The sequence below is a fragment of the Pecten maximus genome, chromosome 2 (assembly GCF_902652985.1).
Source record: "Pecten maximus chromosome 2, xPecMax1.1, whole genome shotgun sequence".
In the NCBI taxonomy this organism is placed as follows: domain Eukaryota; kingdom Metazoa; phylum Mollusca; class Bivalvia; order Pectinida; family Pectinidae; genus Pecten; species Pecten maximus.
In genome coordinates this window covers 20,589,286-20,614,253 of record NC_047016.1, presented here as the reverse complement: position 1 = coordinate 20,614,253, position 24,968 = coordinate 20,589,286, and the positions used below count along the sequence as shown (strand labels likewise).

At 36.8% G+C, this 24,968-nt stretch overlaps 1 protein-coding gene across 1 annotated transcript in view; it reads left to right on the top strand.

Annotated features, from left to right (window-relative positions):
• LOC117321439 (transforming growth factor beta receptor type 3-like) overlaps nt 1–24,968 on the top strand; it is a 79,971-nt gene that overhangs the window by 22,660 nt on the left and 32,343 nt on the right. The window contains exons 3-4 of the mRNA XM_033875858.1: nt 10,108–10,326; nt 11,136–11,239. Of these exons, the coding sequence (XP_033731749.1) occupies nt 10,108–10,326; nt 11,136–11,239 (323 nt within the window). The remainder of the gene's footprint in view (nt 1–10,107; nt 10,327–11,135; nt 11,240–24,968) is intronic.

Below are 24,968 nucleotides of genomic sequence, written 5' to 3'. Positions count from 1 at the left end.
TATGTTGTTACACAAAGTCAGCTTTTTGAACGAGGGTAAATTAGTTTTATGCTTGAGTTCTCTACACTAAACCAAAAGTTTTGGTTACTCCTAGGCCTCATGCTTACTTACATGATTCAGGATTGTAAAGTATAAGAGATCCAGGATTGTAAAGTATGACTTAAGCAGCTCAACAGAGCCCTCCTGTTTGTACACAGTTATCAGTGTGCACACTTCCTCTCTACATCACACAATGTAATCTGGACCTGGGTGAGTCTCAAAAACAAACTCGTTAATCCTCATAAGACTTCTTAATCCCCTTAAAACTGTCTACTGTGTAGGTGTTGTGTAAACACTGAAAGCTTGGTGCTGTTTCAGAACAAACAAATTGTAACTTGCTATATACAATGCAGCTTCTTAGCTTTATAAATTGTTGCCTGCATTAATTTTAAGAATACTGTTATGATTTTGATGGATGAAATTATTGGTGATTTGAAAAAGAAAATTTGAAACAAAAAAGGTTTTTGGCTCACCATCATCAGATGGTAGATGATCCTCTTCATCTGTAGTCCAGGCTCACCATCATCAGATGGTGGACGATTCCCTTCATATGTGGTCCGTCTGTCTGTCCATAATCTGTAAACAATTGTTGTTACTGTGATTTCTAACACAGTAATTGAAGGATCTTTCTTATCATATGTAAGTTTCCTTGGTCCTAATGGTTGTGCATGTTCAATTTGATATTGAGACCTGACGGGCAGTGCTATATTGAATTTTGACAGTTTCAGTTAGATTTGTTACTTCTACACTGTATTTCTCAGGAAGTCTTCAATGGAACTTCCTCAAATTGTACGTTCCCCTTATTATATAATGGTCTCTTGTTGTTGATGTTCAGATCTTAATAATTATGAAACTGATTTGAAAACAAAATGGCTGACAGGGGCCGTCTTGGATTTTGACAGGTGAAGATTTCTCAGAAAGTACTTATTGGATCTTTCTCAAATTATGTACCTGGTACATATTTCCCCTTGTTTTCTAGCTCTGCTTATAGAATTTTTACAGTTGGAGTTTGTTATCGCTTTTTCTTAGAAAGTTCTACATGGATCTTTCTAAAAAAATAAGACTTGCAAAAGATCAAGTAAAGACATTTCAATTGTGGATGCCAAGATCTGTTTGGGATCTCTTGAATGTATAATACACAGATCTTGATCCCAGAATGTTTTTGTTGGTGATGTATATACATGTATATTCAAAGAAGTGATTTAATGAGTTTGCCAAGCCAAGACAATTGTGTGATGATCAAAATGAACAGAGGGTTATACATCTGTTTAAGTCAAGAATTAAATATAGCCATATTTTTATATAACAGTTACAGTATATTGAGGTGCAATATAAGAGTTTTAAGTTGATATATATATATATATATATATATATAATAGATAATAAATTGTTTTTATCCTTACGGACGAATTATAAAAGTAAAATAAAAAAAACCAACTCTCCGTTAGCGCTTTCGTCGCGTCATGGCGACTCTTCAGAAATATTTGATTTTATTAGAAACTATTAGGTGGAGCCTAATAGTTATATATGTAACATATATTATATATATATATATGTATACACTGATGTCCATATAAAGCACTTGTCTAGCATGATGCAGTAATTATAATGAAGCACTGTATATGTACTTGATACATGATACCAGGTGTATATAGATACCAGGTATATATACATATATAGACACCACGTATATATATAGGTACCAGGTTTATAACGATACCAGGTATATATAGATACCAGGTAAAAAAAAATACCAGATATATATAGATACAAAGTATATATAGATACCAGGTATATATAGATACCAGGTATATATAGATATCAGGTTTATATAGATACCAGATATATATAGATACCAGGTATATATAGATACCAGCTGGTATATAGATATAAGGTATGTATATAAATACCAGATTTATTTAACTAGTAATTAAATGATTTTGTGTATGGTAATTTATGTTATGTCACTGGATTGATGACTTATATGATAATTTGATATTTAAGATTAAATTATAGTTTATATACAACGAATTTGCTTCATGCCTTATAAATTACTTATTACCCTATAGTTTTTATTGTGTGTATACATGTTTTGTTTTTGCCATGTGTATGTGTATCGGTACATGTTGATATGTAAATGAGATAAGAAGGATGTGGTTGATTGACCAATCAGCGTCCACTTGGGGGTCACCCTGTTGGGGATTTTGCACCCCCCAGTATAGTTTTCTGTGCCTTGCAGCAAGGAAGTGTTCTGCGTTTTTATCTCGGCTTTTCAAGCTCTTCTTCTCTTCATACGTCGTTATTTTCCCAAAATAATCGCTATAACTAACACTATTCTTCGGTGAACTTTTTTGGATGGTTACGTCGTTGTGGTGATCGTGAAAGTGTGCCAAACTTAAGAAACTTTCCAATCTTCACGAGTCTGGAGCTACGCCATTTTGGATTTAACTTTCTCAGAAGAACAGTTCGTAACTGCCTCCCCACAACTGTAAGTGACGTGTTTTATTAAGCTAGAGACTCCCACGTTGTTCGTGTTCTGTGCGGTGTTTTGTAAACACTGGATTAGTACGTAAACTTTGACCTCTCGGCCTCGTGAACTCTCACAGTCTCCGTGTCACCATTATGGGTCCGAAGCGTAGGAATGCGAGGCCTTTGCCTTACGATCCAGAGCTTTACGAAAACTGGACGATCGCTAGGTTACAGGAGGAATTACGATCCAAAAACATCGCTTTTAAAGCGGGTTCAAAACGTATGACATTGGTAAAAAAGTTACGGGAAGCGACACGCTCGGAAACGAGGACTACAAACCCCTCCGGTCACCCCAGTAGAGGTGCGGTATACCACAATCCACCGCGGCAAGATGGCGTCACGGAAGTAGCTGTATCTACCGGTGATTCTACAACTAACTTAGATCGCCTGGTTAACATCGTTACAAGTCTCTCGGAAAGCGTCGCAACGCTACAAGACTCTTATATTCGACTGGAGAACAGGTTGGGAAATACAGAGAATGAAGCACGAGACAGGCGACAAGTTGCAGCCGCAGCTGGCAGCTCTAGTCAGACAGCTGTCGACTCTCTGAGGCTACCGGTGCCTACTTCACCAGCTGATTTTACTTTGGACACAGCTTACAAAAGATTTGAGGAATCGGCCACTTCTCAAGGTGAGATCAGTGAAAGAACTAGATTCGGCTATGTGTCTCAATCGCTGCCCTTAGTAGAAACTATTTCCCCTGCTTTACGTCACCAGATAATTACCGGTAGGGATGTGAATTTGGCAGCGCTTTTAATTCCGTACTTCGTTGGCAGTAGCGACCCAAACGGCCACTCTAATGATAAACCCGATGTTAGACTGTCCAGGAATTTAACTTTGAATGAATTCATCTTAGCTTTCGGGGTGTACAAACAGGTCATGTGTTCTGTCTACCCGTCTAGACGTGTGGAGTTGGATCTCTACGAAAGAGACCTAGTTGACATGGGCACCAGATACACGGTCGGATTCTATGACTATCATAGGCAGTTCTCTGCTAGGGCAGCTGCTCAATTAAGATACAACAACAAGCCTGTAGACTGGTCAATTCGGGACAATGTTCTTTTTTGTAACATTTTCACAAATCAACGCCCACTTACATGTGATTTGTGTGGTAGCCCTCTGCATGCTACAAGCTTCTGCCCCAATTCCGCGTATGAACATAAGCGCCCAGGACCTCATAATGAAGGGCCCAAGCAAGCTAAACATGCATCACACAGGAACAGCTATTCCTCTGCAGTAGACGGTCACGGTCGCCCGCGAGTATATCACGAAGGTCGCGAGCTATGTAACAATTTTAATGGCCAATTTGGGTGTAATATGCCCTCGTGCAGCTACTCTCATGTGTGCTTAGTATGTAAGGGGAGCCACTCAAAGTTCGCGTGCCCTTTAGATGTAACCCGGTCTCAAAACAAGAAGAAATGAAGATTTTAGACTCCCTGCAGGCGACTACACCCATTAATATCAATGCTTTAAAATCAGCTTTGGACGGCCATCCAGATTTGGAGTTTGTGACTTTTCTTGTAGAAGGTTTGTCCCAAGGTTTTGATACAGGGTTTCAATCTTTACCGTGCTTTTCCTATGAATGCCATAATCTGAAATCAGCCCTAGCTGATCCGGAAAGTGTTGCAGACCTAGTTACAAAGGAACTAGACAGAGGATACTTGCTGGGCCCATTTGATTTTATACCATTTGATAAGTTTCGAATCAACCCCATCGGCCTCGCAGAACATAAGTACTCTAAAAAGAAACGGCTTATAGTGGATATGTACCCCATCAAGACGAGGAAAATCCCAGTCTCAACAGTCTTATCGATAAGATTACATGTTCTTTAAAATACACTACTATCGATGATGCCATTTCACTCATAAAGGAATTAGGTCTCAATGCCTGGCTTATGAAAACGGACATCACGGATGCGTTTAAGTTGTTACCAATAAAACCAGAGTTGTGGCCTTATCATGGTATTAAGTGGGACAGGAAATACTATTTTTTCAAGCGTTTAGTTTTCGGTAGTCGTTCCAGCCCCAAACTGTTTGATACTCTCTCTCGGGCGGTTTGTTGGATAGCGCGCAACAAATATAGGATACAACACATCATGCATCTTTTAGATGATTTCCTTGTCATTGAACCAGTGCATGTGGACGCGTCAAGAACTATGAAAAACTTTCTGGGTGTGTTTAGAGACCTAAATATACCTATTGGAGCACACAAGACTGTCGGACCAGTTAATGTTTTAGAATATTTAGGTGTGTTCTTGGACTCTAAGTGTATGGAATCCAGGCTACCAGCTGATAAAGTTGCCCGTATTTCTAGTGTTTTAGAGTCGTTTGCTTGCAGGAAGTCTTGCACTAAGCGTGAGCTACTTAGTTTATTAGGTCACATGAATTTTGCCACCAGGTGTGTGAAGCCTGGGAGGTCCTTCGTGTCTCATCTTATATCTCTCTCAACGACTGTGCGCGAGCTTCATTACCATGTAAAACTCACCGAGGAAGGTCGTTCCGACCTTAGTATGTGGGCTCATTTTCTAAGAAATTGGAATGGTGTTTCCTTTTTCCTAGACGATCATATAACCTCTTCCGCAGATCTCCACTTGTTTACTGACGCTACAAATCAAGCTTTTGGTGGAATTTATAGGAATCAATGGTTTAAGGGAGTGTTTCCAGAGGAGCTTAAACGTGATCAACCTTCCATGGCTTTGTTTGAACTTTACCCCATTGTTATGTCGTGTATGCTATGGGGTCATCAGTGGACCAAGAAGCGGATTTTGTTTCACTGTGACAATATGGCCACTGTTGATATTATTTCCAAAGGGAGGTCCAAAATTAAGAGTATCATGAGACTAGTACGAACTCTTACCTACTATTCAGCTATGAACAATTATGTAGTACATGCTAAGCATATACCTGGGTCAGAAAATAACACAGCTGATGCTATCTCTCGTTCGCAGATGGATCGCTTCCGACGCCTGGCTCCTCACGCAGACATGCATCCCATTCCGTGTCTTCCTCTGGAATCCCTTTTGATGAACTAAGCGAGGAAGTTGATCTTCTGTGGGACTCCGCGCTGAGCCGTAGCACTCGAGCTACTTACCAGTCAGGACTGAACTGTTTCTTGACTTTTGTGCTGATGCAGGGGATAAGCTTCCCTGTGAACTCTTTGCCTCCTATCAACGAGGATCTGCTTATACGTTTTGTTACCCATTGTCAGAAGGCTCTACTTTTTAAGTTTGACACCATTAAATTGTATTTAGCCGGGATAAGGTTTAACTATATTAAAAGCAATCTAGGTGACCCTACTGCGAATACCTTAAGATTGACTTATATTTTGCGTGCAATTAAGAAGACGCAGGTAAATACCTCTTCTAAGCGTCTTCCTATTACTCATGTTTTATTATCTAAAATGTGCACTGCTATTACTCGGCATGGTATGTTTGAACCGTTCATTGATCTTATGTTAGTTTGTATTTTCAAAACAGCATTTTATGGTTTTTTAAGATGTGGTGAATTTACATGTAAATCATTGTGGGATAAAAACTTTATTCGTATTTGCGATATTAGCATCTTGCCTGATTTGTCATGTTTTACTCTCACCTTGAGATCTTCCAAAACGGACCCATTCGGTCAAGGAGTAGATGTCAATGTATACGAAAATATTGTTTTAACACCTGTGGCTACTATGAGTGAATATTTGCGTTTTCGAACCACTTCAGATGCTTTACCTACTTCTCCTTTGTTTGTGGAGCGGAGCTGCTCTTCTAGACCACTCATGCGTCATACTTTTTTATCCTATTTAAAGGAGACTCTGACTCGGATTGGCGTTGATAATCAGTCTTTCAATGGTCATTCCTTTCGTATCGGCGCTAGTACCTCTGCTGCAGCAGCTGGGGTTGAAGATCATGTTATTCAAACCCTAGGTCGTTGGTCATCTGATTGTTTTATACGTTATATCCACACTAATCCTGCTACTATCCGTCGAGCCCAGCAGCAGATGTCTTCTTGACTAATGTTTTATATTATTCCATTTATATTGTTATGTTTGTATGCTTATAGATAAAGTAAGAGCTAAGATATACTTAGGACGTTGATATTCAGGTTTTTATCAGTTTTTCCCATAATATTTTATTGGGGGCTCTCACTTTATGTTGAACCTTCGTGTCACTCTTGTTTTAACATTTCGTTCAATTTGGCTTTTAATTCATGGGGAATTTTGCCCCCAATATTATAATAGAATATATTCTATGACGGTATGCTCCAGCTTCTCTCATATCGTTGAGGGTCTAGCTAGCATATACAGCTTCTCTCATATCGTTGAGGGTCTAGCTAGTTATTGTATATTCTATTCTCATTCAGCATCTCCAGATTCGTTTCAGAGTCTAGCAGCTTCTCTGGAAGCGTCCAGGGTCTAGTTGTTTCTCTGTATCCTTTGAGTCTCGATCTTATAGCTGCTCTGCAGGGACACCTCAGAGTCAATTTGTTAAGGTTTTGGTATTGAGTGAGTAGCCCCTGATACGCCAAATGTTATGTCTTGTATATATTTATATATTACTGTAGTAAATAAACAGGTAAACTGTTCTTGTGTGTTTCGTTGTATATAAAATGATAATTTGATATTTAAGATTAAATTATAGTTTATATACAACGAATTTGCTTCATGCCTTATAAATTACTTATTACCCTATAGTTTTTATTGTGTGTATACATGTTTTGTTTTTGCCATGTGTATGTGTATCGGTACATGTTGATATGTAAATGAGATAAGAAGGATGTGGTTGATTGACCAATCAGCGTCCACTTGGGGGTCACCCTGTTGGGGATTTTGCACCCCCCAGTATAGTTTTCTGTGCCTTGCAGCAAGGAAGTGTTCTGCGTTCCCACCCGCCATCCCCTGCAGCACCTTCTTTTTGTATATTTATGTTCACTATTGAGTATTATAATTCTATGTATACCTTATAGTGTGTTTTTTTTTCAGCTATTTCAAGCTGAAGTCTCGTGTATAAGAGCTCCAGTAAACATGTGTCCTCCTACCTTGGGTTGTAGTTTGGGTTACTCACTCATAATTGGGAAATAGCTTTATATGTTTAGGTTTTTAATTCATGGCTTTTAATTCATGGGGAATTTTGCCCCCAATATTATAATAGAATATATTCTATGACGGTATGCTCCAGCTTCTCTCTCCTTTCGTTGAGGGTCTAGCTAGCATATACAGCTTCTCTCATATCGTTGAGGGTCTAGCTAGTTATTGTATATTCTATTCTCATTCAGCATCTCCAGATTCGTTTCAGAGTCTAGCAGCTTCTCTGGAAGCGTCCAGGGTCTAGTTGTTTCTCTGTATCCTTTGAGTCTCGATCTTATAGCTGCTCTGCAGGGACACCTCAGAGTCAATTTGTTAAGGTTTTGGTATTGAGTGAGTAGCCCCTGATACGCCAAATGTTATGTCTTGTATATATTTATATATTACTGTAGTAAATAAACAGGTAAACTGTTCTTGTGTGTTTCGTTGTATATAAAAAGCTAGGTATTCAAGACTTTATTTCCTGGATCTGTCAATGTATCCATCACAGACCTTCAGTAAATAACAGCAAAAGAGTAAAATTCTCCACACAATCTCCATGTCTTAATTCTAACATTATAATTGTGGTGGAGCCTAATAGTTATATAGGTACGTATATAATCAGGTTATACTTGTCATCTGTATACCTTTAAATTTTTTCAAAAAATTTGATATATCCATAAAAAATCTGTGGGAAAGGACATGATTATATGTATGTTTGTCTGTAAATTTTGTACTTGGTTATAGGCAGGATGTGTGACCTTGTCAGTCAGTGTGATATAATACATTTTATTACAGTACAATGCACATGTGGTGACAGTATAGAGATATCGATGTAGCTGTTTAATTTAAAACAATGGAACATCATAAATTGATTAGAAATAGACGATGTTATATAAAATGATTATGCATACTTTGACATTGATATGTCAGTATTGTATGATTTATTAGCCTAATTAAACTGATTTATTGATGGTAACTCTAATTAAATACTGATTTATTATCAACTTCTGTTCAATTATATAATTACTATGACATGTGTTCTTGCTTACCTTACATGTGATTACCCTACATGTGATTAACCTACATGTGATTACCCTACATGTAATTAACCTACATGTGATTACACTACATGTGATTACAATACATACACTACATGTGATTACCCTACATGTGATTACACTACATGTGATTACCCCACATGTGATTACCCTACATGTAATTACCCTATATGTGATTACCCTATATGTGATTACACTACATGTGATTACCCCACATGTGATTACCCTACATGTAATTACCCTATATGTGATTACCCTACATGTGATTACCCTACATGTGATAACCCTACATGTGATTAACCTACATGTGATTACCCTACATGTAATTACCCTACATGTAATAAATACCCTACATGTAATAAATAACCTACATGTAATTACCCCACATGTGATTACCCTACATGTAATTATCCCACATGTAATAACCCTACATGTGATAACCCTACCTGTAATTATCCCACATGTGATTACCCTACATGTGATTACCCTACATGTGATTACACTACATGTGATTACCCTACATGTGATTACCCTATATGTGATTACCCTACATGTAATTACCCTACATGTGATTACCCTACATGTAATTAACCTACATGTGATTACCCTACATGTGATTACCCTACATGTAATTAACCTACATGTGATTACCCTACATGTGATTAACCTACATGTAATTAACCTACATGTGATTACCCTACATGTAATTACCCTACATGTAATAAATACCCTACATGTAATAAATAACCTACATGTAATTACCCCACATGTGATTACCCTACATGTGATCACTCTACATGTAATTATCCCACATGTAATAACCCTACATGTGATTACCCTACATGTAATTATCCCACATGTGATTATCCCACATGTGATTACCCTACATGTGATTACCCTACACATAATTAACGTACATGTGATTACCCCACATGTGATTACACTACATGTAATTACCCTACATGTGATTACACTTGGTGTGATTACACTACATGTAATTACCCTACATGTGATTACACTTGATGTGATTACACTACATGTGATTACCCTACATGTGATTACACTACATGTGATTACCCTACACGTAATTAACCTACATGTAATTACCCTACATGTAATTACTCCACATGTGATTACACTTGATGTGATTACACTAGGTGTGATTACCCTACATGTGACTTTCAAAAGACTCTACTAGTACTTGTCCTACATGTGCATAAATCCAGTAACAGTTACATATAAGGGTCTGTATATATATAATATTAAGTACAGTAAATCACATAGGAACCTAATGGGAATACCTTATGATGTGAATTGTTTTGGTTTATATTTCGTCTTACATGGTCATTAATTTATGTATAGAAGACCAAACATCTTGATCATTCATTATTGTATTACATTTCAAACATTTTCTTTTTTTAAAATTCAGGTGAAAATGCCAACACCGCATGTGTGATAACATATCCATATGCCACCCCACACATTTCGGCCTTCTATGAACAGGTGACTTCAGGGGTAGGCTGTTCCACCAACTCGACCACTGAGTCAAACCAGGAGGTTCATATCATTAATCTACTGAACGCTGGACCAGTGTACCGAAATGATGTGGCAGAGGTCAACCTTCTCATCAAGTCACGCAATGACGAAGGTAGGTCACCCATAAACTTGTTATGGTTGATATCAAGGTTGATTTACCTATATATTGATATGTAATATTTGGACCCATTGTAATAAAAATATATATGTTGAATTAAATATGAAAAGTAGATAGATATAAGTTTAAGATGTCTGTTATTTATCTAAAATAAAAAAAGATTATCAATGATCACTCTAAAAAGATAGTTTTCATCGTAATAACAACTTGTTCCTCATCAGGTAAGAAGGATTTTTTTCCCATGCAAAAGATTGTTATTCTCAAATAAGGGCCCATGCAGAAAAATGTGAAAAATAGGTGGGTTGGCTTATTACTGAGCATGGGCTTATACCCGGTAAGATATCCCCCCAAAAAAACCTTTGTTTTCCTGAACAGGTGTATATCATGGTGTCTGATTTCCTTATCTCACCCTCTAAGGATTGAGATATTTTGGGGATTCTCAATTCATAAAAAAATGTATGATGTCATTTCATCAACAAAGCAATAATGTACCGTTAACAATGCGATGATGTCATGTCATCAGTTCAATAATATCCCATTAAAAGTTAACCACCTTCATGGAGGTGAGTTCGTGGGATATCTTTGAGTCAGATTTTGCTGAAATAGAGCTCGTCATTTTGTAAGCTTCTCTTGAATAAAAAAGAGCTGGGCAGGTTCAGGACCTTAGACCCAAATTCTACATCCCCTGTAAAATATGCATGCCTGTATATACGTAAGATTGGACTGGAAAGAAGAAACATTTGGAAATTATTGAATATTTATGAAATATTTAATTTTAATTACATATCTGATTTTTATTTCAGTTATGTGGAAACCTGTGATATTTGTCCTTAATTCTCATCAATCTGTGAAATGGAAAGTGAAAATCGAGATGTTGGCTCCTCCTCGTCAACGACAGATCTTTGTGGTAAACTTCATTTTGTGTATTGGAAGGTCTCTTAAAATAATTTTCACTTATATTCCTCAACATTCAGTTGTTTTGATTGAAATTGAAGAATAAAGTAACGGATAGTAGTGTGTATTAGTAAGACCTACCTGTGTTGTTTGTGTAAGTTAAACTGTACCCTACCTGTGTTGTTTGTGTTAGTTAGACTGTACCCTACCTGTGTTGTTTGTGTTAGTGAGACTACAACCTACCTGTGTTGTTTGTGTAAGTTATACTGTACCCTACCTGTGTTGTTCGTGTTAGTAAGACTGTACCCTACCTGTGTTGTTTGTGTTAGTTAGACTGTACCCTACCTATGTTGTTTGTGTTAGTAAGACTGTAACCTACCTGTGTTGTTTGTGTTAGTTAGACTGTACCCTACCTGTGTTGTTTGTGTTAGTAAGACTGTAACCTGCCTGTGTTGTTTGTGTTAGTAAGACTGTAACCTATCTGTGTTGTTTGTGTTAGTTAGACTATAACCTACCTGTGTTGTTTGTGTTAGTAAGACGGTAACCTACCTGTGTGTTTTGTGTTAGTTAGACTAACCTACCTGTGTTGTTTGTGTTAGTTATACAGTGAGCTGTGGCTGGTGAATCATCATCAATATATAACCAGCTTTGAGTTGTATGATTAGCTATAATGTTGTGTGTTGTTTTCAGTGTAGGGCTTGGCCTACTGGCAGTGGTGCCAAGTCTCTATGATCACCCCTAGCTCTGCTGTATCACCCTAGTTGTGTGCATGCTGCTCAAATTATTAACAAAATGGCCACCCTACTGAACTACCATCAAGGAAAGATAAGAGGCCAAGGATATGTTTTATGTCTAACTTAAGTGTTTAGTTCCCGACACCTACACAAGTTTCTATGACATTTGCCAAAGAAGACATAATTGATAATAAGGTACAACTTGGAAAGGGGTTAAAATGAACTTTTCTGTCTGTAAAGGAATGTAAGATCAGTGATTTTAATGGTGGACTTATAGTGAGTAAGGTACATTAGATTTGTCATTTGGAGACTTCTAGTGAGTAAGGTACATTAGATTTGTCATTTGGAGACTTCTAGTGAGTAAGGTACATTTGATTAGTCATTTTAATGGAGGACTTCTAGTGAGTAAGGGACATAAGATTAGTCGTTTTAACGGAGGATGTCTAGTGAGTAAGGTACGTCAGATTAGTTGTTTTAACGGAGGATGTCTAGTGAGTAAGGTACATAAGATTAGTCGTTTTAACGGAGGATGTCTAGTGAGTAAGGTACGTGAGATTAGTCGTTTTAACGGAGGATGTCTAGTGAGTAAGGTACATGAGATTAGTCGTTTTAACGGAGGATGTCTAGTGAGTAAGGTACGTGAGATTAGTCGTTTTAACGGAGGATGTCTAGTGAGTAAGGTACGTGAGATTAGTCGTTTTAACGGAGGATGTCTAGTGAGTAAGGTACGTCAGATTAGTCGTTTTAACGGAGGATGTCTAGTGAGTAAGGTACGTGAGATTAGTCGTTTTAACGGAGGATATCTAGTGAGTAAGGTACATAAGATTAGTCGTTTTAACGGAGGATGTCTAGTGAGTAAGGTACGTGAGATTAGTCGTTTTAACGGAGGATGTCTAGTGAGTAAGATATGTGAGATTTGTCATTTCAATGGAGGATGTCTAGTGAGTAAGGTACATGAGATTAGTTGTTTAAACGGAGGATGTCTAGTGAGTAAGGTACGTGAGATTAGTCGTTTTAACGGAGGATATCTAGTGAGTAAGGTATGTGAGATTAGTCGTTTTAACGGAGGATGTCTAGTGAGTAAGGTACGTGAGATTAGTCGTTTTAACGGAGGATGTCTAGTGAGTAAGGTACGTGAGATTAGTCGTTTTAACAGAGGATGTCTAGTGAGTAAGGTACATAAGATTAGTCGTTTTAACGGAGGATGTCTAGTGAGTAAGGTACGTGAGATTAGTCGTTTTAACGGAGGATGTCTAGTGAGTAAGGTACGTGAGATTAGTCGTTTTAACGGAGGATGTCTAGTGAGTAAGGTACGTGAGATTAGTCGTTTTAACGGAGGATGTCTAGTGAGTAAGGTACGTGAGATTAGTCGTTTTAACGGAGGATATCTAGTGAGTAAGGTACATAAGATTAGTCGTTTTAACGGAGGATGTCTAGTGAGTAAGGTACGTGAGATTAGTCGTTTTAACGGAGGATGTCTAGTGAGTAAGATATGTGAGATTTGTCATTTCAATGGAGGATGTCTAGTGAGTAAGGTACATGAGATTAGTTGTTTAAACGGAGGATGTCTAGTGAGCAAGGTACGTGAGATTAGTCGTTTTAACGGAGGATGTCTAGTGAGTAAGGTACGTGAGATTAGTCGTTTTAACGGAGGATATCTAGTGAGTAAGGTACGTGAGATTAGTCGTATTAATGGAGGATGTCTAGTGAGTAAGGTACGTGAGATTAGTCGTATTAACGGAGGATGTCTAGTGAGTAAGGTACGTGAGATTAGTCGTTTTAACGGAGGATGTCTAGTGAGTAAGGTACGTGAGATTAGTCGTTTTAACAGAGGATGTCTAGTGAGTAAGGTACGTGAGATTAGTCGTTTTAACGGAGGATGTCTAGTGAGTAAGGTACGTGAGATTAGTCATTTTAACAGAGGATGTCTAGTGAGTAAGGTACGTGAGATTAGTCGTTTTAACGGAGGATGTCTAGTGAGTAAGGTATGTGAGATTAGTCGTTTAAATGGAGGATGTCTAGTGAGTAAGGTACGTGAGATTAGTCGTTTTAACAGAGGATGTCTAGTGAGTAAGGTACATAAGATTAGTCATTTTAATGGAGGATATCTAGTGAGTAAGGTACATGAGATTAGTCGTTTTAACAGAGGATGTCTAGTGAGTAAGGTACATAAGATTAGTCGTTTTAACGGAGGATGTCTAGTGAGTAAGGTACGTGAGATTAGTTGTTTTAACGGAGGATGTCTAGTGAGTAAGGTACGTGAGATTAGTTGTTTTAACGGAGAATATCTAGTGAGTAAGGTACGTGAGATTAGTCGTTTTAACGGAGGATGTCTAGTGAGTAAGGTACGTGAGATTAGTCGTTTAAACGGAGGATGTCTAGTGAGTAAGGTACATAAGATTAGTCATTTTAAAGGAGGATATCTAGTGAGTAAGGTACGTGAGATTAGTCGTTTAAACGGAGGATGTCTAGTGAGTAAGGTACATAAGATCAGTCATTTTAACGGAGGATGTCTAGTGAGTAAGGTATGTGAGATTAGTCGTTTTAACGGAGGATGTCTAGTGAGTAAAGTACATGAGATTAGTCGTTTTAACGGAGGATGTCTAGTGAGTAAGGTACGTGAGATTAGTCGTTTTAACGGAGGATGTCTAGTGAGTAAGGTATGTGAGATTAGTTGTTTTAACGGAGGATGTCTAGTGAGTAAAGTACATGAGATTAGTCGTTCTAACGGAGGATGTCTAGTGAGTAAGGTATGTGAGATTAGTTGTTTTAACGGAGGATGTCTAGTGAGTAAGGTACGTGAGATTAGTCGTTTTAACAGAGGATGTCTAGTGAGTAAGGTACGTGAGATTAGTTGTTTTAACGGAGGATGTCTAGTGAGTAAGGTATGTGAGATTAGTCGTTTTAACAGAGGATGTCTAGTGAGTAAGGTATGTGAGATTAGTCGTTTTAACGGAGGATGTCTAGTGAGTAAGGTACGTCAGATTAGTCGTTTTAACAGAGGATGTCTAGTGAGTAAGATATGTGAGATTAGTCATTTTAACAGAGGATGTCTAGTGAGTAAGGTACGTGAGATTAATCGTTTTAACAGAGGATGTCTAGTGAGTAAGGTACGTGTGATTAGTCGTTTTAACAGAGGATGTCTAGTGAGTAAGGTATGTGAGATTAGTCGTTTCAATGGAGACTTCTAATGGGTAAGGTACATGAGATAAGGACACTATACTTGTGAGCAAGGTCCTTAAAGGGACTCAATGGTTACAGATTTCATTGTTTTTCTCCAGATGTTTTCTTTTGAAAAGCCTTGGGATGTCTGAAATCAAACTATTTTACAAAATCATAATTACTTCATGTGAAAAACTTATGTAAGCTTTGATTAAACTTTCACAGAAAAACACTCACAGATGTTATGTCTGTATCCATTTGCTGTTTTAATCAGGGGTAGTCATGATCAAGTTATCACATGACTGTCACATGACTGTCACCTGTTTACGAATCATACCATTTCTAGACTATCTGCCTGAATTGAACTAACCTGTTGCAATTGAGTATCAGAGTAATAACTGGCATCCAATTTCCTCCCCTCAGTTTGCTTTCCACCTCATTGAAATAAATGCTCATCCTTGACCTTTTGAATCATTAGGTCATTTACTTTTTTTCTTTGCTCTCTCAGTCAAGTGCTTCTCCGGCTGAGTCTAGTTTCCAACATTTTTGTTTGAATATCTAAATTTTCTGCAATGTGCATGCACAGTTACATACGGTAAAAATTCAGTGAGTTTGAACAAAATTAAATAAATTTTGTTGAACCTGATCAAATCATACAAAATTATGCTTCAGAAAAGAAAAAGACCTTATATCATATTTGAACTATCAGAGTTAATATTGGCAAAAATCTTGACCAAGTGTAAAAACAAGATGGGTCCAGTGTATACGCCACCAACTCCATTATGCATTAGGCTGACAGGGAACAGTCTACAGCTGTTAGGAGAACATTTGCACATGAATAAAATCATAAATGGGTAAAATTATGATATGGTATTTACTGAAATATTATTTGATTATTTTACATTCTTCATTTCATGATTGCTATTATCAATATCACTATAATTAGAGATTCCATTAGGTATGCCCCAAATTAAAACTACATTCTTGTATTATCGATATCACTATAATTAGAGATTCCATTATAGGTATGCCCTAAACAGTACGTGTTTCATTGTGTACTGTTAAAATCAGTTGAGTTGTATCAGGAAACTAAATGTTGATTCTCTGGTTGTATGTTTTATTTGAATTGCCAGAAACAACTTTACATGTATGAAACTTCTTAATGAATGGTCCTTGTATTAGATACAACATGATGATATGTTATAGTATTAGATACAACATGATGATATGTTATAGTATTAGATACAATTGTCAACATGATGATATGTTGTAGTATTAGATACAACATGATGATATGTTGTAGTATTAGATACAACATGATGATATGTTATAGTATTAGATACAACATGATGATATGTTATAGCTGGGTGTCTTCGGCAGTATGCTTCAGTGAGGTAGCACTTTAAATCGGCAAAAGTTCCGGCCTATCACAAGGAGACTTAACACGAACATACCGCAGCCTCCTAAAACACACATACGCACTCGCCACACGCATGCATGTCGCACACACGGGAGACCGTCCTTAAATGACCTTAGCTGTTAATAGGACGTTAAACAAAATAAACCAAACCAAACCAAACCTATCGAGTTTTACAGCCGCCTATGTGGCAGTCCTCTGGCCTGGCAAATTTACAGGCAACACACATACACTGATTAGCAAAATTATTAACTTAATAGATCTGGTATTCAATTATCAAAATGCTAACACAACATTTTAAAACATGGATGATTTTATACCGCGGTAGTTATCCATGCAGCACAACATCAGCATTTTGTGCTGATTGCATGTTATACATAGTTAGGGCCTAAAGTTGTATTTAGCAAATATCTGTCGAAGTTGTAGTGCGATGATCACACATACAACCCATTACCAAAACATAGATATCTATTAGCTATTGCTGTTGATCAAAGTCTGGGATAATATTCAAGGCTGAGCTTTTTTTTAATTGGGTTTGCCAAAATATTCTTCCTTTTCGCTTTTCATTTCAGGTGTTCAGACTATCTATCACAGCTAGAGAATTATTGTTCTTGTCGAAAAAAAATGCATGTTCAAACTAACAACTGATTCAAACTGATTGAAGGTTTACCATAGTGTTTACACTTTTGCAAATGATAACTGAGAATTTAAGTGTTGGGTTGCAGATTTCTTTTTGCGTTTTTGTGGAATTTTTTCAGAAATTGTTTGTAATCTGCAGACTGTCGAAAGTGCGTAACTTTTAACTTATTTTCAAATTTAAGAATACTTCTTATTGGTTAGGAAATTGAAATCTTACAATTGAGTCTAAACACGAATAAGGTACATAAAATCATTGATCTTAATGGACATTAAGGTACAAATGTACATAGAATCAGTGATTTTAATGGACATTAATATGTACATAGAATCAGTTATTTTAATAGATGGACATAGAATCAGTGATTTTAATGGACATTTATAAGTACAGTGGACCCGCCGATAGTCCGGAAAACTCACAGTCCGGACGGAAATGCACGGGAACGGATTTCCGTAACGTTATTTGTACTCACCAGTCCGGAAATTCGGATTCCGATTCCGGAAGCCCATTTTGGGAACGGATCGTACTTTTCAATAGTAAATTTCCCTCAATAATCCGGAAGATTTTTTCACCACTAGGAGAAAAAAATGTCGGGGCAAGTCACCCGTGTCGACAGCTGTACAGACTATCGCTTGACACCGTGCGTAGTCATAGCGACCGCTGCCAGGTCATAGCCCCGGGTGTTTACCTGTGTTACAATGTGTAGCTTTTGTTTTTATAACGGTACATTGCTTTTTCTCTACGACCTAAATGTTACAGAATTTATGCACAAACATACAGTACGTGATACGATAATTAATCAATCTCAAATACATGTAATAAATTTATGATCGGTAATTAACATCATTAACACTTGTATTGGGTAAACACGGATATCGGCTTTGTAACACCGTTACGTGAAACGACGATTCATTGAAAGATGCATGTTATTAATTACATACACATTTACGTATTAAGCAGTGATCACAAGAACTGGGTTGATTACACACAAATTAGTCAATAGTCGTCTGATACTTAACTAAGCGTCACATTTTAAGTGAATACGGGTTTAATAATTATCGGACATATTGGGTAGTTCTCGCTGGTGTCGCGTACTTTTAAATAGATAACTTGGGGTTTCTGGTACGTAAAAATCATAAAAAAAACATGGACTGACGGTAAGTTGTAAAATCAGGGTATTTTATTTAAGGTATTTAATGTTTGTAATTTCTACTTGTTTGTGAACCTCCGAGACGTGACACATGTGTGTTGTTTGTAGGTCACATATGCCCGCTATAAATAAAACAACTTTCACTTTACATGTTCTTTTAAAAACAGTTTATTTTTTACTTTCTACAAAACAAAACAAGAATCATATCAGAAACATAAGTATATTTATTGTTAAAAACGTCTGACAATTAGACGTGTTTATGAAACGTACCGGATTGTATATAATCAAGGGAGATAACTCTTACACGACAAATTTTTTGACCTGGTACACGAAATTCGGCAGTCCGGAAAACTCGTAATCCGGACGGTTTGGACTGGGAACGAAGGTGTTCGGATTATCGAGGGTCCACTGTACATAGAATCAGTGATATTAATGGACGTTTACAGGGACATAGAATCAGTAATTTTAATGGACATTTATGGGGTGGTACCTGAATTGGACAATTATATTAGTTGAATTCATTGTCTCTTGCAAATCTCAAGAAAGAGACAAAAGGACATCACAAAGGAATATTAAAGTTCATTCAAACTCTTCCCTTCTTTTATTAGTAGCATAAAAGAAATTTTGAAAACCCTTGATGATAATTATAGAACCTAAGTGATCATACCAGAGGAGTTATGTCACACAGGTGTCACTTACTATCTATCTTAGATCAGTCTCTGTGGGTCCGATGAGTCCATTGTGATTTTGATATTAGTATCAGTTTAAAGGTTGTACAGAACTACTGCTCAGTAAATTATAATCTCTGATGACCAGTATTGACATAGATTTCCCTGTGACTTAATACCATTCATCGAGAGTCATTGTATTGGAGTTACTAAACAGAAATATGGAGGCTACTCGTCTCAGTATTATGGCCCACCTGTGTTTAATGATTGTGGTTCAAGTTTGTCCTAAAGGTATCATAAAACCTATTTTTTGACAAAGATATTTGAAGGTCTTGGTCATTACAGAATTAGAATGATATCGAAAGTTCATCATTTATTCTCATAAACATTTCTCATGGATTCCACCAATTGTTACTTACACTGACAGCAGACTATGTATATGTATATATAGATCAGAGTAGAAACATAAATGTACTGGATGTGTGCCTGTCATTATCAACATTTTTAGTTTTAATCAAATTCTATCTTACTAAAGGATACTAAACAGACCTAGGGTAGGCCAATGACAAGCCTGGATGTTAGTTCAGATGTAATTAGTTTGATCCACATTCAAGGTCACAAATGTATTTAATGGCTATCAAGGATTGGTTGGATTAATAACATTGACCCTTAAACTCAAGGTCACAGGAATCTGATGTGTTAAAATGTTTCCTGTAAACTGCACACCTTTTTCTGAATGTTTCTTGAACCATTCTGGGATGAAGGGTCAAATGAATGACAATTGGCTTAGCATCAGTATTAAATCAGTAGATGCCACATTATATTAATTAAGTCATAAATATCAGCATCTAGGTGTACTGTTAATGGTGTCTTTCCTCTATATATGATGTCTTATATATATATGTGTGTGTATTTGACGTCATTATAAACTAATAAGATCAGGAAAAATGACGGAAATATGATTTTGGTGTTTGAATTTTATTTCTGTAAAAGGAAACACAAGTTTAGTATAATACATATACATATGTTTGGTGATGTTGTAGGATGTACTTTTCATTCGATCATTGAAAAATTAATAATGTGTGACTGTTGGCCATTATATGTTTCTGTTATATACAGTAGAGAGCATGGGCGTAAAGTTTAATGTGTATGTTATGTAGTCTGTGAATTAGAACTAATGTTGACTGTGTACTTATAGGACTCATGGGATTGGCCATTACACTGCCTTCATGACACAGCAAATTTATTGCTTCAAGATAATGTTGTATGTATGTTGAGAACCACCAGTAAACTTTTTTCTAAGGTCTTTCCAACACAAAGAGCCCACACTTAGTCTTTCCAAAATAAACACAAAGTGATGAAAATGTAACCCACATTTAGTCTTACAACCAACGATAAGTTGTTCCAACAAAGAGGTTGGCATAAAATTTCACATTCAGAGGGAGCCGGGGAGGAGGTTATTTGCTGAATTTCCTCATTATTATTAATAATAAGTTGATAAATGACATCTTCATCCATCATGTGTCTCTTTCTCTGACTTCCTGTTTAAGTCCCCGTATGATGTGGGGATTGTGGGGATGTGTATTCTTAATGATTTCCAGTGTCCATTGTATTTCTTCCTTTGACTTCTGTTAAGAGTTCATTGTATTTCTTCCTCTGACTTCCTGTTAATTATATATATAAGTGTCCATTGTATTTCTTCCTTTGACTTCCTGTTAAGTGTCTATTGTGTTTATTCCTTTGACTTCCTGTTAAGTGTCTATTGTGTTTCTTCCTTTGACTTCCTGTTAAGTGTCCATAGTGTTTCTTCCTTTGACTTCCTGTTAAGTGTCCATTGTGTTTCTTCCGTTGACTTCCTGTTAAGTGTCCATTGTGTTTCTTCCTTTGACTTCCTGTTAAGTGTCTATTGTGTTTCTTCCTTTGACTTCCTGTTAAGTGTCCATTGTGTTTATTCCTTTGACTTCCTGTTTAGTGTCCATTGTGTCTCTTCCTTTGACTTCCTGTTAAGTGTCCATTGTGCTTCTTCCTTTGACTTCCTGTTAAGTGTCCATAATGTCTCTTCCTTTGACTTCCTGTTAAGTGTTCATTATGTTTCTTCCTTTGACTTCCTGTTAAGTGTCTATTGTGTTTCTTCCTTTGACTTCCTGTTAAGTGTCCATAATGTCTCTTCCTTTGACTTCCTGTTAAGTGTCCATTGTGTTTATTCCTTTGACTTCCTGTTAAGTGTTCATTATGTTTCTTCCTTTGACTTCCTGTTAAGTGTCTATTATGTTTCTTCCTTTGACTTCCTGTTAAGTGTCCATTGTGTTTATTCCTTTGACTTCCTGTTAAGTGTTCATTATGTTTCTTCCTTTGACTTCCTGTTAAGTGTCTATTATGTTTCTTCCTTTGACTTCCTGTTAAGTGTTCATTATGTTTCTTCCTTTGACTTTCTGTTAAGTGTCTATTGTGTCTCTTCCTCTGACTTCCTGTTAAGTGTCCATTGTATTTCTTCCTTTGACTTCCTGTTAAGTGTTCATTATGTTTCTTCCTTTGACTTCCTGTTAAGTGTTCATTATGTTTCTTCCTTTGACTTTCTGTTAAGTGTCTATTGTGTCTCTTCCTCTGACTTCCTGTTAAGTGTCCATTGTATTTCTTCCTTTGACTTCCTGTTAAGTGTCCATTGTGTTTATTCCTTTGACTTCCTGTTAAGTGTCCATTTTGTCTCTTCCTTTGACTTCCTGTTAAGTTTCCATTGTGCTTCTTCCTTTGACTTCCTGTTAAGTGTCCATAATGTCTCTTCCTTTGACTTCCTGTTAAGTGTTCATTATGTTTCTTCCTTTGACTTCCTGTTAAGTGTCTATTGTGTTTCTTCCTTTGACTTCCTGTTAAGTGTCCATTGTGTTTCTTCCTTTGACTTCCTGTTAAGTGTCCATTGTGCTTCTTCCTTTGACTTCCTGTTAAGTGTCCATTATGTTTCTTCCTTTGACTTTCTGTTAAGTGTCCATAATGTCTCTTCCTTTGACTTCCTGTTAAGTGTTCATTATGTTTCTTCCTTTGACTTTCTGTTAAGTGTCTATTGTGTTTCTTCCTTTGACTTCCTGTTAAGTGTTCATTATGTGTCTTCCTTTGACTTCCTGTTAAGTGTCCATTATGTTTCTTCCTTTGACTTCCTGTTAAGTGTCCATTATGTTTCTTCCTTTGACTTTCTGTTAAGTGTCCATTATGTCTCTTCCTTTGACTTCCTGTTAAGTGTTCATTATGTTTCTTCCTTTGACTTTCTGTTAAGTGTCTATTGTGTTTCTTCCTTTGACTTCCTGTTAAGTGTTCATTATGTTTCTTCCTTTGACTTCCTGTTAAGTGTCCATAATGTCTCTTCCTTTGACTTCCTGTTAAGTGTCCATTTTGTCTCTTCCTTTGACTTCCTGTTAAGTGTCCATTGTGCTTCTTCCTTTGACTTCCTGTTAAGTGTCCATAATGTCTCTTCCTTTGACTTCCTGTTAAGTGTTCATTATGTTTCTTCCTTTGGCTTCCTGTTAAGTGTTCATTATGTTTCTTCCTTTGACTTCCTGTTAAGTGTCCATTGTGTTTCTTCCTTTGACTTCCTGTTAAGTGTCCATAATGTTTCTTCCTTTGACTTCCTGTTAAGTGTCCATAATGTCTCTTCCTTTGACTTCCTGTTAAGTGTTCATTATGTCTCTTCCTTTGACTTCCTGTTAAGTGTCTATTGTGTTTCTTCCTTTGACTTCCTGTTAAGTGTCCATTGTGTTTCTTCCTTTGACTTCCTGTTAAGTGTCCATTGTGCTTCTTCCTTTGACTTCCTGTTAAGTGTCCATTATGTTTCTTCCTTTGACTTCCTGTTAAGTGTTCATTATGTTTCTTCCTTTGACTTCCTGTTAAGTGTTCATTATGTTTCTTCCTTTGACTTCCTGTTAAGTGTTCATTATGTTTCTTCCTTTGACTTCCTGTTAAGTGTCCATAATGTCTCTTCCTTTGACTTCCTGTTAAGTGTTCATTATGTCTTCTTCCTTTGACTTCCTGTTAAGTGTCCATAATGTCTCTTCCTTTGACTTCCTGTTAAGTGTTCATTATGTTTCTTTCTTTGACTTTCTGTTAAGTGTCTATTGTGTCTCTTCCTTTGACTTCCTGTTAAGTGCTCATCATGTGTATTCCATTTTCGTTTTAAGTGTCCGTGTCAATTCCAATAATTCTGTTCAGTATTTTGTGGAAAACTTGTTGTTTTTATGTAACTGGTTGATAGTACTTAACCTGGAAACATGTTGTTTCATATAACTGGTTGATGGTACGTAACCTGGAAACATGTTGTTTCATATAACTAGTTGATGGAACTTAACTTTGAAACATGTTGTTTCATATAACTGGTTGATGGTACTTAACCTGGAAACATGTTGTTTCATATAACTGGTTGATGGTACTTAACCTGGAAACATGTTGTTTCATATAACTGGTTGATGGTACTTAACCTGGAAACATGTTGTTTTATATAACTGGTTGATGGTACAAGTGAAGTCCTAAATATTCTTTGATGTTTTGCTGTATGTTTTCCTTGTAATGATCTCAACATGATCTTATCTCATGTTAATATCGTAGATCCTAGAAATCACACTGATTGAAATTTGTTTCACAATCATTATTTAATCTTCCAGCTGGTCAATCTTCTCCATCATGAAATCATGATCATGACCAACTGCCAAATTAAGAGCATGTAAACCTGTATAGCATAACCAGGCTGACCTGTTCTGTTGAACTTAAGTATCTTATTGATTCAACATATGTTGATATCCATATAGGGAAAATAAGCACCTTTGTATGCAATAGTTTAAAATGATGGGGATGCCAATAGGTTCTACTACAGAAAATGCTTTCTTTTTTGATCCCCCAGAGTTAAGGTTTTAAAGTAGTTATTATTCTATTGTGTTACGTTTGTCGATTCTATTGTGTTACGTTTTGTCGATTCTATTGTGTTAGTTTGTCTCACGACTTGTGTAGGTCAGACTTGATGTAGTGTAGTGAAACATCAATGAACAGGTTGACATTATTGACCTACACACAAATGGGATGGATTGCCTTTACCCACATAAAATGGCCATCACTACAGGTTGTCCTTGTATTAGACTATACCATGATTTAGGAAATGTGAATCAAACCACAGACAGAAATGTGTTGATTTGTTTGACCTAGCTATCCTACCAGATTCACCAGATAATCACAACTAATTGTGTATGATCAAAACCCAATATTTTTAGGACTCTGGATGATCACACAATTGTATATGATCAGAATCGATCAATACACAATATTCACGACTCAGGATGATCACCAACTTCTGGTTTACTGTAACCCTGTTTTCTGTGAATTATAATTTCCTGTGGTTGCAAAATTAAAATACCCTAGCTATATAGTGCTTAATTAAGACTGCAGTTGCTTTAAATTTATGAATTTATTACATGGAATTTAATTATAAGAAATATATAAGATACTGTAGTTAGGTTCAGCTGAGCATGCATGGACAAAATAGGTTTTCCAGATATTTGTACTATATATATGATGGCTGTCATCATGCGACTTGTACTTTAGTTGTTAGCTGACCTGTGTTATAGCTGTCACCTGACCTGTAATATAGCTGTCACCTGACCTGTAATATAGCTGTCACCTAACCTGTGATATAGCTGTCACCTGACCTGTGATATATAGCTGTCACCTGACTTGTGATATATAGCTGTCACCTGACCTGTACTATAGCTGTCACCTGACCTGTAATATAGCTGTCACCTGACCTGTGATATATAGCTGTCACCTGACCTGTGTTATAGCTGTCACCTGACCTGTACTATAGCTGTCACCTGACCTGTGATATATAGCTGTCACCTGACCTGTAATATAGCTGTCACCTAATTAACCTGTGATATAGCTGTCACCTGACCTGTGTTATAGCTGTCACCTGACCTGTACTATAGCTGTCACCTGACTTGTA